General features: G+C 43.2%; 1 protein-coding gene across 3 annotated transcripts in view; it reads left to right on the top strand.

Moving 5' to 3' along the window:
• Window positions 1-13,105, top strand: part of ADAMTSL1 (ADAMTS like 1) — a 470,149-nt gene that overhangs the window by 413,863 nt on the left and 43,181 nt on the right. For all 3 annotated transcript variants that reach the window (XM_063321445.1, XM_063321444.1, XM_063321446.1), the window contains 3 exons: window positions 7,574-7,753; window positions 9,492-9,645; window positions 10,959-12,099. In XM_063321445.1, coding sequence (XP_063177515.1) covers window positions 7,574-7,753; window positions 9,492-9,645; window positions 10,959-12,099 — 1,475 coding nt within the window. The remainder of the gene's footprint in view (window positions 1-7,573; window positions 7,754-9,491; window positions 9,646-10,958; window positions 12,100-13,105) is intronic.

Raw genomic sequence — 13,105 nt, 5'->3', positions numbered from 1 at the left:
TCTTTCGGAGTCACAAATGAGTGGTAGGCACTTCCCTTTGGGAGACGGATGCCTTATTACACTAATGTTGAAAATTGCTGTCTACACAATGGATTTGTACAAGGCGTTCCACCTTTGGAAAGCAACCTGAAATGAGTTTATTTGCTGCCATCTGGTTGCAAATGAAAACACTTGTGCAATTCAAAAGACTTAAAGATGCCTCTGTCGGATATAATACTGCAGAAGAAGGATCCTGCCCTGTTGTCAAGAGTAAAGGAAAAAATTGTTGTATGATGGAGGTGCAAGCAAAAGGCCAGTTTAAATCTTCAGTTCTGCTGAGTGCAAGGATTCATGGCATCCTATAAGAAAACTGTCAGTGCTTGGCACAGTGCTTACATATGCCTACCCAGTATCCATTTATAAAATCTGCTTTTCACTTAACAGACTTGATAAGTCTGTGAAGCTGTACTTCATGGGAGAGCTCTGGGTTTGGGCAGCCATCCCAGTAAGAAAAAATTATGCCAGCCTGATGTTCTGTCAAAGCTAGATAACTAGTCTATGGCATTAGGCCTATGTTTAAAACAATTCAGTGATATTTCATGCTTTAATTTTTTGACTGATATTCACATACACCCATTCGCTTAGTTGTACTTTTGAATATTTTTAGGCTATAGTCTATAGCTATATTTGTAATATATAAATGCTACATTTGTAAATGGCAAATGGTATTGTACTAGCACATAATGAAGTCAAGCATTTCAAAGTTAGGATATGGTAGAAGGAGTGTCTATGCTCATTAAAATCCTGTAATTCAGTCCTTCCAGAAAGCAATTTTCTCTAAGTTTATTTGAACAGTCAGGAGAGACATACATTACAGCATGCTGAAAAATTGATTGTGCTAACAATGACAATTAGCTATAGGCCACCCTAGAATGGTAGCGAAATAGTTTCTGCTAGAGCAATTTCCAAAGAGATTTTTTTCAAGATTTGAACATCTTCCTCAACAGTGCAAACTTGTATTTCCGCCTGTCTAAAGTAACGTTTTAGCCATTTTTTTATCTGGTCAGAGGCTCTCAAATATGCTGTCTTTTTGAAAGGTGTTGCAGATCTCAGGGAGGAAGGAACTCAATTAAGCATAAAGGCTTTAATAAGCCTATTAATCAGGAATTATATCAAACTGCTCGGTTCACACCATTTGTGTTAGAATCATAGAATCATAGAATCATTTAGGTTGGAAAAGACCCTTGGGATCATCGAGTCCAACCATCAACCCCACTCTACAAAGTTCTCCCTTACACCATATCCCCCAACACCACATCTAAACGAGTCTTAAACACATCCAGGGATGGTGACTCCACCGCCTCCCTGGGCAGCATATTCCAGTGTCTGACCACTCTTTCTGTGAAGAATTTTTTCCTAATGTCCAGCCCAAACCTACCCTGCTGCAGCTTGAAGCCATTCCTTCTTGCTCGATCGCTAATTACCTGTGAGAAGAGACCAGCACCAACCTCTCTACAATGTCCTTTCCAGTAGTTGTAGAGAGTGTTGAGGTCTCCCCTCAGCCTCCTCTTCCTCAAACTAAACAGTCCCAGCTCCTTCAATCGCTCCTCATAAGATTTATTCTGCAGGCCCTTCACCAGCTTCGTTGCCCTCCTCTGCACTCGCTCCAGCACCTCGATATCTCTCTCGTATTGAGGTGCCCAGAACTGGACACAATACTCAAGGTGTGGCCTCACCAGTGCTGAGTCCAGGGGGACAATCACCTCCCTACTTCTGCTGGTCACAGTATTTCTAATACAAGCCAGGATGGCATCGGCTTTCTTGGCCACCTGGGCACACTGCTGGCTCATGTTCAGCTGCTTGTCAATTAGAACCCCCAGGTCCTTTTCTGCCAGGCAGCTCTCCAGCCACACTTCCCCAAGCCTGTAGTGATGCATGGGGTTGTTGTGGCCCAAGTGCAGGACCCGGCACTTGGCCTTGTTGAAGCTCATTCCATTAACGTTGTCCCGTCAGTCCAATCTATCCAAGTCTCTCTGTAGAACCTCCCTATCCTCATGCAGATCAACACTCCCGCTTAGCTTGGTGTCATCTGCAAGCTTGCTGATGATACCCTCTATGTCCTTATCAAGATCATCAATAAAGACATTAAACAGAAGTGGTCCCAACACTGAGCCCTGAGGGACACCACTTGTGACCGGCCGCCAGCTGGATTTAACTCCATTGACCACCACTCTTTGGGACCGTCCATCCAGCCAGTGCTTGATCCAGCAGATCGTATGCTCATCCAAGCCATGAGCAGCTGGTTTTTCCATGAGAATTCTATGGGGAACAATGTCAAATGCTTTTCAAAAGTCTAGGTAGACAATATCCACAGCCTTTCCCTCATCCAATAATTGGGTCATCTTGTCATAGAAGGAGATCAGGTTCGTCAGGCAGGACCTGCCTTTCATAAGCCCGTGCTGACTAGGCCTGATCCCTTGCTTGTCCATTATATGACTTGTAATGGCACTCAAGATGATCTGCTCCGTGACCTTCCCTGGTACCGAGGTCAGACTGACAGGCCTATAGTTTCCCGGATCCTCCTTTCTGCCTTTTTTGTAGATGGGTGCTACATTTGCTACCCTCCAGTCCATTGGGACCTCCCCAGTTAGCCATGACTTGAGGTAAATAATGGAAAGTGGCTTGGCGAGCACGTCTGCCAACTCTTTTAGCACTCTTGGATGTAACCCATCCGGTCCCATAGACTTGTGCGCATCCAAGCGGTGCAGCAGGTCACTGATCACTTCCTCTTTCATTGTGATGACCTCGTTTAGCACTTACTCCTACAGGCTTTGCAAGCTGGCCAGCCATGTACATAGCTTCTCACTACATGGGCACTGAATATTTCCTCTGCTTGCCTTTCACCAGAAGAAAACAGCACAAAAATGCACTACTACCTACTGTCTTCTGCCTCTGTTTAGATGAGCATAGAACAAGAATAAAAAGCCTAATCCATCAAAATGAATTTCCATTCAATTTTTTTTAAGACATCTGTATTCCTTCTTTGCACCACCAACCTGCTCTGTACAGTTATTTCCACCCTGTAGGAAAGCCAGGCATCGCAGTTCAGTCTCACTCAGGTTTCCCATGGAGGACCTCCATGTGAAAACCTCCACCATCAGGCCAGTGTGTTGTAGTCAGGGACTATTATAGCTGTTGGCACCCGGAATGTGTGAGAGAAGAGACCATTTGGACAGGATGTGAGTGGCTGAGACTTCTCCTGGAAGTGAGCTCCAGCCATGCAGCAGAGCTGCCTTAGAGCCCTCCAGCAGAAGAAATTCTGCAGGAGGATTCCTTTCCTTGCGTTAAAGGACCTGCACCACCCCACCTCTCCGCAGATCCCTGAGAGGGTTCCCACCCTGCAGGGGAATGGAGGGCCCTGCGGGAAGGTCCCTTCCTCACCCTAAGGAAGGTCCTTTAAAGCTTCACCGGCACTGGACGGTCACATCTGTTCTCCACACAGCCTGTTTTGAAGCCATTTCTTTGGTCTGATTTGTGGAGTTCGTCGTGCTTTTCAGAGCACTCTCACACAATAGTTTCAAGCAAACAAACAAACAAAAGACTTAAACTGCAATGAGCAATGTTTTCTTTTCTAAAGCCTTTTATGCTTGTTAAGGAAGAGTTGTCTGAATTAAATGCCGTTGGAAGCCCCAGTGTTCCTGGCAGGAAAACACACGATAATTATCAGTGTTGGAACACTCCAAGTGATATTTTAAATATCTCTTTACAGATTCAAGACTATTTATTTTTAAATAATTCTGCTTCTTAGCTAAATCCATTACGATGTTTATCTTGTTTTCAGTAATGTGCTTCTGGAGGAAAGTGGGTATGAGCTTTCATTTTTACAAGGCCCTATAAATATCTACTCTGCAGACCTCAAATAGGAGACATCCATTAGTAAATCTTCATTGTCCTTTGTTTTATTACTGAATAAGTACCATAGTCTCAGTTGCAGAATTCTTTTTTAGCTGCTCAATGCTATCCTTACTCCAAAGATAATTAGAACAATGCCTTGACAACAGAGTCAGCATGGGAAAACTGGTAACATTTTCGGATCTTTTCCTTGCTATTTTTTTCTCTGTATTGTAAAAAGTCCTTTCTAAGCTTTCAAGTATCAGGCCTTAGAAAGCAACTGAAAGACCTGCTGAAAGAAAAATATTTATTCCCTTTGCAGATGCTTTACCTTACTGTAGAGTCATAGCAGAGAATTCACTTTTGATAGTAAGGCCAAAACTTGTACAGCTGTAGTCACGCCATCTTGAGCACAGGGCAGTGCAAAATTAAACCACTGGGGAGAGTTGAGGGGTAGGACAACCCCTTCCTCAGCTGTCCCTGTAAGCAGAACTGACCATAAAATGGCATCCTTTCAAACATTCCACTACTGCCCCAAACTGCTAACAGTTATGATGCTGAGTGACAGTTGCCTAGTCCTTTGTTTTTCATTAATAATTCCCTTTTTTCCCCAAGTTTGAGAAAAGACCAGCTTCCCTGCCTCCAAGACAGTGGAAACGGTGGTTTTGCCTGAATCCTGTGCATTGTATGCGTGTGCATAGATGTTCATAGGCATGTGCTGAGCCAGAGAAATGGCCTGCTTTCCCTCTTTGCTTTCAACAGTGACCACCAATTCTTTGTGTTAATTGTCATTTACAGATTGTTGTATGAGCAAAACAGATACCAAAGCAATGACTGCTGTGAGAGAGGCCAAGGCCACAGTTCCACCAGCAGTTTAGGATGACATATGCCAGCACTTCTACTAAAGGAGACAATAGCTGCGGGGATCTCCTTCTTGCCCTTATAGCACCCACTGCCTTCTATGTCCAGAAGTGCTGTGCAATCACGCAATGGTCCTGGTTAAAGCTATCACGTAATAGTTCTGGTTAAAGCTAGATGGAAATATAATTAGCTTTAGCCTAGATTAATTTTTCACTCCGTTTCACTAAGCCAGCCTATGGGGAAAAGCAGCACAAAGCCAGGAATGACTGTCTGTCAGGATTGGGTATATGGGCTGTCTTCTTTGGTATCAGCCTTGCCTCATGTATCCTTAAGCTAATTGTTGAACTAGGCATAATCAGGCAGCAATGGCAGGCAGAGTTGCCATAATCAGGCAGAGTTGCTACTCTGGAAGTTGGTACCCTGTCAAAGTCCCAGATTCCCTGTAAAGGAATGTCAGGGGATATTGGGCTTGTCTCTGCTCAGAAGCTGTGGGGAGCAGAAACACCAGGAGACATAGTTCAAACAGCCACAGTTTACCTACCTGGGTGGGTGAGGTGAAATCACCCTGTGATACATTCACCTTTCTCTGTTGTAACGGTGCTGTGAGATCTTTCTGAAGAGCAGAGAGAGATAGCACGTTATTCAGATGGGATATGTCAGAATACAGATCCTCTAAGAACTACTGTTTCATATTGCCTGTAAATACAAGCAGATGTTGCTGTCATTGACTACCCCCTTTCTTGGAAAAACGTGAGGTCTGGAAGCTTCTGGTAGAGAAAAAATCAGCAAAGACCCCAGGGTAATGAAGGCTCCAGCAGTGAAATACAGGTACAGGCACAGCTCCAGTGCGGTAATCCAGGACTGTCCTAGAAGGGCATTCCTGTGGACAACGAGGAATCTCTTTATAGCTCTCTCTGGCACTGAGCAATAGAGTTTGGTGTTGAGTAGCAAGTTTTTCTTCACAGAACAAAGCTATGTAAGTGGCTGAAAGGCAAGAAGAAAGAAAAGATCTGTTTTGTCTTACTCTTTTATCTGGTAGTGATGGAAGGGCAGGGAAACTTCCTGGGATTTGATTGATTGAAAGAAAGAACATGCTTTTGCTGTACTCATACAGTGCCTAACCCATTCTGGCTCTGGTATACGATGACAGTCCTTAGGCAATCTTGAAATAGTTCTTTTAATCATATTTTTATTGATTTACTCTCTCCTCAGGAATGAATTGTCCTCAAATGAAATGTTGATGTTTTCTTTTGTTGAAAACTAAAGTATTGTTTTACTTGTTTAATTTTTTGGAAACCTTTGAGCCTTGCAGCATTCTAAGTAAGCGGGATAAAAGCTGGTTTTACTCATTAGAGAGCAAACCAAACCAAATATAAATATGTCTTTCTGCACTTCCTTTCTGTCTTTCAGGGAAAATGTATATCCTAAATAATCAGGCTAGTATTAAAGTTTATGCAGCTTGCTCTATCTAAGAGAGAAGGGCCCTTCACAACTGCAAGATTTTCTAAACGAGTCCATTTTTAACTGCTTAAGTAGAAGTTTTAATACTTCTTCAAAGGGTTTTCTGCTTCTTAGGCATAATTCCCATGTTGCAATCTATAAGCAACTCCCAGTCATGCGAGAGTAGTGCAAGCTCCCCTTCTTTTCTTGGAGAAGGAGGAAAAGGAGTTGAGCTGGCTGGACTGAGCAGAAGAACTGGAAGCCTGTTACCAGCCTCAGGAAAAAGATCCACAGAAAAAGGGCTGAGCAACCAAGTTTACAGAAAAGATTCAGGAAAGCTATTGAATCTGCTTGTTCAAAATTTCCTGCTCTGCTTGGGTAGAAAATAGAGAGAGAGAAATTTACATTAAAGAGAGAAGGGAGGTGGGTTCTCTGGATATTAATCATCCCAATTTACTTTGACTCAAATAAACCTTCCTCCTTACCTTTTGGAAAGAGCACACACTGCTGTCATGACAGCCATAAATATAAAAGGGCTGCATGGATATTTAATGGTTTATTATATTAACCTTATAAACCAATTACTGAGACTAACAGCAGCCTGCAGCTGATACACAGCTTTCGCATGAATTAAAAGTCAGAGAAATGTCATAATGTAAGAAGTCTTCAAGGAGAGGTATTCTGGGCTGAACAGTTAAGTTTTGAGCTTCACTAGCAATAGACCTCATGCAGGTCAGAAAGGAGAAAGGAGAAAATTACAAAAGAGAGAAAAAGCAAAGTGATAAACGGGAAATTTTCATTTATCACACTCTCAAATTTCCATTTGTTTTTCTTGCTAGTGCAAACCTTTTTTTAATAAGCTAAACCTGAATATTTCATTCAAGCTATTTAGTTCATAGCTACTGTTATCTAATATGTATAACCACATCCTGGAAATTAGGGTCTTGAATCATCTGTTGCTGGAGAAGACTTTTACACTCTCTGACGCTCTCAGTAGTGCAGTCAGAGCTCAGGCAGAGACGTTAGGACACAGATCCTCCACATCGCGTGCAAGTGTCTCGTTTTCCAGTTGGTGGTTACAGGAAAGGACAACTCTTCCACCTCCATACTGCGATTCTGACCCATTGTTTCTGTGTCTTTTGTACCAATGCCTGAAAACAGAACATTTCAGAAATACCGAAGCAGTTTTTCTAAATATTAGCAAAATATGCTGCTTCCACTTTCCAAAATATTTTTGACATTTTTAGAAGTCTGCTTTGACATCCCTGATTTTTTTTTTATATATTTTCTGTTTGGCCAAAACTGAGTGTTGCTTTCTACCCAAATTCACAAGTAATTTTTGCTTCAAGTTCCTATGGTGCATGCCTGATGTAAGGTGGCTGATGACTCTCATATCCCACAGTGTTCGCAGACATGTGGCGGTGGTGTTCAGAAGCGAGATACTCTTTGTAAGCAGCGCCTGGCAGATGGAAGCTTGTTAGAGCTCCCAGAAACCTTCTGCTCCACACCAAGGCCAGTTACTCAACAAGTCTGCAAAAATGAGGATTGTCCCAATGAGTGGCTTCTCTCTGACTGGACACAGGTATCTTATTTGTATGCATGATTATTGTGCTGTTCTCGGTGATGAAGTTCCTTGGTCACTTGGGATAAAGGAGCCAAATGAGCTCAGACTGCACAAAGCATATTATGCACAGTTTTGTCCTGTAATCTGTGTTTATCATCTTGGTAGGGGATGTGATCACTAGCTCAATGTTCCTCTTTGGAGATTGCCGTCCTAGATGTGGTTTAGCCATTCAGCCAAACCATTAAGACCTCCCTTCTGGCGTAAACACAAGCCATGCTCAAAACAATAAATCCCTGCCTCTGTCTATGCCTATGCTTATGTTCATCCAAGGCACCAATGAAGAGTAATATTTACTCCCCCAAGCTAAATGCTTTTTCTTCCCAAAGCCTGTCTGTTCTGATGTCAATAGTCTTTTCCTCTTGGGGCCACTCCAACCTTTCTCTATGATACAGAGAACAGAATGGAGGAATTCCTGCAGCCTTATGTAGGCACATCATTATAGACACCAAGCCTCTCTCATTCTAGGACACTGCTTTTGCAATGTTAGCTAGCTACTTCCTTCTTTCAGTTTAGGAATAGCAAAACAAACTCACTCTGATGAAGTCTCTTACACTTCCCCAGGCTTCCTTTCTGGCCCCATATGGCTTAAGAAAAATTCACTTCATATTTATGAAATATATGAAAATATAATTTGACCTTTTAATGCCAGTAAGCATGAAAATCATTCCCCATCATGCACCATCTCTGCCACCACTCTCCCAGTTCTCTTTCATGGAAAGAAGTGGGAATTGTTGTAATTGTGAAAGAAACACCAGTCACCTCATGGAGCTGTCCCACCTGCACCCTATGTTGATCTGTCTTGACATTTTACTTAAATAAGTGGATGTCCTCATGAAGTCTGCTGCCAGCAGACACATAGCCATTCTGGCAGTGAAGATGGTAATTCTATTCCCAATCTGCTCTCCTTCACAAGAATTTGGTACATGGTTTGTGTAGACATCCATACAACTCACATTTCTGCATATCGGCACTTACTAAAATCAAATCTGACTTCACTCTTTCCTCCCCGTTTTACTTGAAAGCTGCCATGTTTCTATTCTTCTTACCTTTAGTGTCTTTTCCCTCCCTCACTTCACCTTCAGTTCCCATTACTACATGTGTGCACCTACGTGTAACAGAAGAGCATGTGTACTTTTGTGCTAACAACTTCACAGGGCTCCACCCGCTTTCCAGCACCTTTACAGACTACTCCCTGGGCCCCAGTGCAATGGCACTGCCTGTATTCTCACTTTCTGTGATGCTGTATACATAAATATGAAATAAAATAGGCATGCTGAATTCCGTCGAACAGCGCCCACCTGTGCATCAAGCACCACAGTCTGGTATTTAGAGGGTTTATACTCTTTTGTGTAAGCCATGTGTGGTAGCCACAGTCCAGCAGACACAGACATACGGAAGCAAAGTGCAAAGACAAGCTTTGTACACCATCTGAGAGGAAGAAAGTGCTAAAGGGAGTGTTGGAAGATTCAACACCTCAAAGGATAGAAAACACCCGATGTTTCGTCTCCCTGCTGTGCCTACACTGTTTGTAACTGAATGGCCAGGTCCTTCTCTGCTTTATTCTACCGCTGTAACTGATCTGTGCCGTGGTATGAGTATGCAAGGTGGATATGGGAGGTGAAATGGTGCGTGTATCAAGGAGCACCCTCTTGCTTTTAACATACCTTGTTGCTAATGTTTCTCCTTCTGTTCCTAGTGTTCAGTGAGCTGTGGAGAGGGCACCCAGAGTCGAAATGCCATTTGCAGAAAGATGTTGAAAAACGGGGAATCTGTCATCATCAATTCCTCACTGTGCCCACCTTTGCCATTCTCGTCCCTGATCAGGCCCTGTGCGCTAGGCACATGTGCAAGTAAGTGGGAAAGGTGCTTGGGAGTGTCTGGAGAAAGAGGGCTTGGGTATCCATCACTAAGAAATCCATGCTCTCACCTGCACCGTAACCTTCTTTTGCACTAGTTTTACTCAGTCTTGCAGAGTAGCTGCTGCTGCTGAGTTTTTCTGTCTGTGAACAAGTATGCTTTGTTTAGCAATAAGGCAAGTCAGTGGACCAGAGCTATCAATTTTACTGTTGGAGCTGGGTCTGAGCCAATGTGCTGGAAGGGAGCTACTAGTTTCTGGAAGAACTGGCTCAAAATTCTGACCAAAATCTAGATCTAAATTTCGCAACTGGAATGCAGAGGCTCAGAGATACAGCACAACAGCCTGAAGGCAGCTGCAAATAAGCTCTCCTAGAACAGCTGCAAAGAAAATGGTTGGTAAGGGATTTTGTTGAGGAACATTTAAAAACATATTATTTCATTGTGTCACTCGGAGCCCTCTGTGACCTGGGATTTCTAATGAACCATGCAACATAAGTTAGATGCATTTTACGTTGATATTACATGCATTTGTTGTTGCCCTTCACAAGAGCAGTAGTCTCCCTGAATACCCTTCCCTCACTTGCAGTAAGCCAGCTTCCTATGTGGAAGTTCAAAAGTCAGCCTAGCTTCAGCTTAAAGCTGACTATGAACTCTGAAACTGCTAAATGTTGGGTATATCAGGAGAAAAGAAGATCTGACATCCAGAACCAAAGTTGGGACCAAATGTTGCATGGTATTTACTCATAATATACATACGCTGCTTTATTTAGTGCCTCATAACAAAGATCTCTGTCATAGAGGTCTGGAAACTGGAAGAACACGCTGAAATAGTGCATTTTAATAGTATTTACCATGTTTTTAAGCCTAATGCAGGCATTTGTTCTGTTCAACGTTACTCCCTGAGGTAGCACCACTTTCACTCTTCCTTACCAGTGTGAGCCAAAAGATCATGTTGCCTTTGAGGGTTTGGGTGGTACATGCTTCTCTTTTCAATGTATTTTTTAAGCAACAATCTTCATTTAAATACTGTTGCAACAAAAACTACATTTCCACTCAAGTTTTCTCCCTCCCATGAAGCTTTTGTTCCTGCCTCTTTGGTTTCTGCATGTACCCTGGGTGGGACTACTTTTGCATTCCTAAAGTGCACCTTGTTATTCTTTTTATTTTGATTGCTCCAATGTACTGTTCAGCAGCTGGCGGCCAGTTTCTCCCATTACTGTCTAATGGGTTGAATGCTGGCAGCATCAAAGTAAGCTGCTTGGTTTTTTAATGGTATCGCATACTAATAGTATTAATGGTATTTCAGGGCACAACAGGCCAGCTCATAAGCAAAGCCCCCATATTATGGCCGTAAAGAAAGTTTACATCCAGACAAGGAAGCAGAAGAAGCTACACTTCATTGTGGGTGGCTATGCCTACCTACTGCCCAAAACCTCCATTATTCTCCGATGCCCTACAAGGAGGTTCCGGAAATCAATGATCACTTGGGAGAAGGATGACAAGAGGCTCGTCAGCTCAGCTCACATCACTGTTGCACCCTATGGGTACATGAAAATCCATCGTTTGAAGCCTTCAGACACCGGGACATACACCTGCACAGCAGGGCCAGCCCGAGAGCATTTTGTAATTAAACTAATTGGAAGCAATAGGAAGATCATTACTGGGCAGCCAACTGGTATTAGGGAGGAAGAGGCACTGAGAAAGGCCAGCTTAAATGAAGCCTTGCGAACACAGGAGAAACATATTAATGGGATTCTCTTCAATGGGAGCAAGGCTGAAAAGCGAGGGCACCTTGTTGACCCCAGCAACTGGTATGATGATATTGTCTCAAGGCTGCTACAGCACAGGGGCTGGCCAGGGGAAAATCTGGAGTCCTGGGAAGCCCAGGAGTCCACAGAGAGAAACACATCCTCAGAGGAGGACCAGAGCAGGGAGTATAGCCTGCCATTTACTATGGTCACAGAGCAGAAACGTTTGGATGATATCATAAGGAACTTGTCTCAACAACCTGAGGAGCTTAAAGATGTCTACACTGAGCAGCTTGTTGTGCAGCTGGCTCACGAGGTTTTCAAGAGCCACCTGGAGCACCAGGAATCTGTCCTCAAAGCATCAAGACGAAGAGTAGATTCATCCTCGGTGGAGTACCCTCTCCACAGACATGTTTCTGGATTTACCAGCTCCCTGAGGACATCATCTGCTGAAGCATATGTTCCCACCTCTGTAGACCTACCAAATGGTTTGCGCAGACCTCATCAAAAGCCTGCCATCCTCCGAAAGATTTCAGCAGCACAACAGCTTTCTGCTTCAGAGGTTGTCACCCACCTGGGACAGACAGTGGTCCTAGCCAGTGGTACGCTGAGCGTGCTACTTCACTGCGAAGCAGTGGGAAACCCAAAGCCCACTATCAGCTGGGCTAAGAATGGAGAGGAGGTGAAATACAATGATAGGTAAAACACATTATTTAACTTTTGAGAAAATAATTGATATTTTACAAAGCCTTTAAACCTTCTTTGTTTTTTTTCCCATTCGGTTTGGCTGAAATAGCATTAAATGCTGTGTGGTATTTTTGAATTATCAGGCAACTATGTGTGCTCGAAACTTCTATCGTTAAGACTCAGGGAAGTACAGTTTATTTACTAGTTAGTAGCATTATTCACTGACAACTCTTCTTAAAGGTTAAGGCAGTTTCCACTTTATGGACTTCTTTCTGTACTCATGACTTACAGTTCCTCCAGGTTGGTGGGTGGTGAGGAAATGAGCAGTGGTCTGGGATTCAGAGATACTCAGCAGCTGTAACTTTGGAGTTAATGGAAGTTTAGAAATCATGGTGTGTATATAAAAATTGAGTTGTGGATGTTTTGCTGGGTTCTTAAACAGCAGTATTCTGATTTTTGTCTTAGAATGCTCTTGCTGGCTACCAGTCAGCTGTGTAAATGAAAGCCGCAGTTTAAGCAGTCTCACAGTGTACCGCTGTAAACTGCGCAACCATCTGCATGTGGTGGTGTTTGCTATGCTTGAGCTGCCTTGCAACTCTGCAGCTTGTCGTCTTCACACTTTGCCAGCCACTGAATGGAGAAGAGAAACCAGCTTTCCAGAAGACCTCTGTCTTAATGGGAATAAGAAAATTAATATAGGTGGGCCTTCCTGTACCAGCATCACAGAGAGATACTTTTGGTGAGGAAGGTCGGAGAGTTGTGCTGAAATCCCTCAGCTCATGCCTTACTGAGTGTACTGAGATTACAGTTGTGTCTTGTTTGTATTGTGATTTTTAGAGTGTAGGCTGCTGGTTTGAGGTTGGTTGATAGCTACCTATATTGTTTATTGCCTAATACTGAGATTAAAGGCACTCTCATGCATTGTGGCTGTGGATTTTTTTCTGGACTGGTCATGTCGCCAGGACTGGCTGTGTTCCCATTGCCTCCTTCCATGAGCTGTGCCATCTACCTAGAAGTA

The sequence above is a fragment of the Chroicocephalus ridibundus genome, chromosome Z (genome assembly GCF_963924245.1).
Source record: "Chroicocephalus ridibundus chromosome Z, bChrRid1.1, whole genome shotgun sequence".
In the NCBI taxonomy this organism is placed as follows: domain Eukaryota; kingdom Metazoa; phylum Chordata; class Aves; order Charadriiformes; family Laridae; genus Chroicocephalus; species Chroicocephalus ridibundus.
This window is presented reverse-complemented; position numbering and strand designations above follow the sequence as displayed.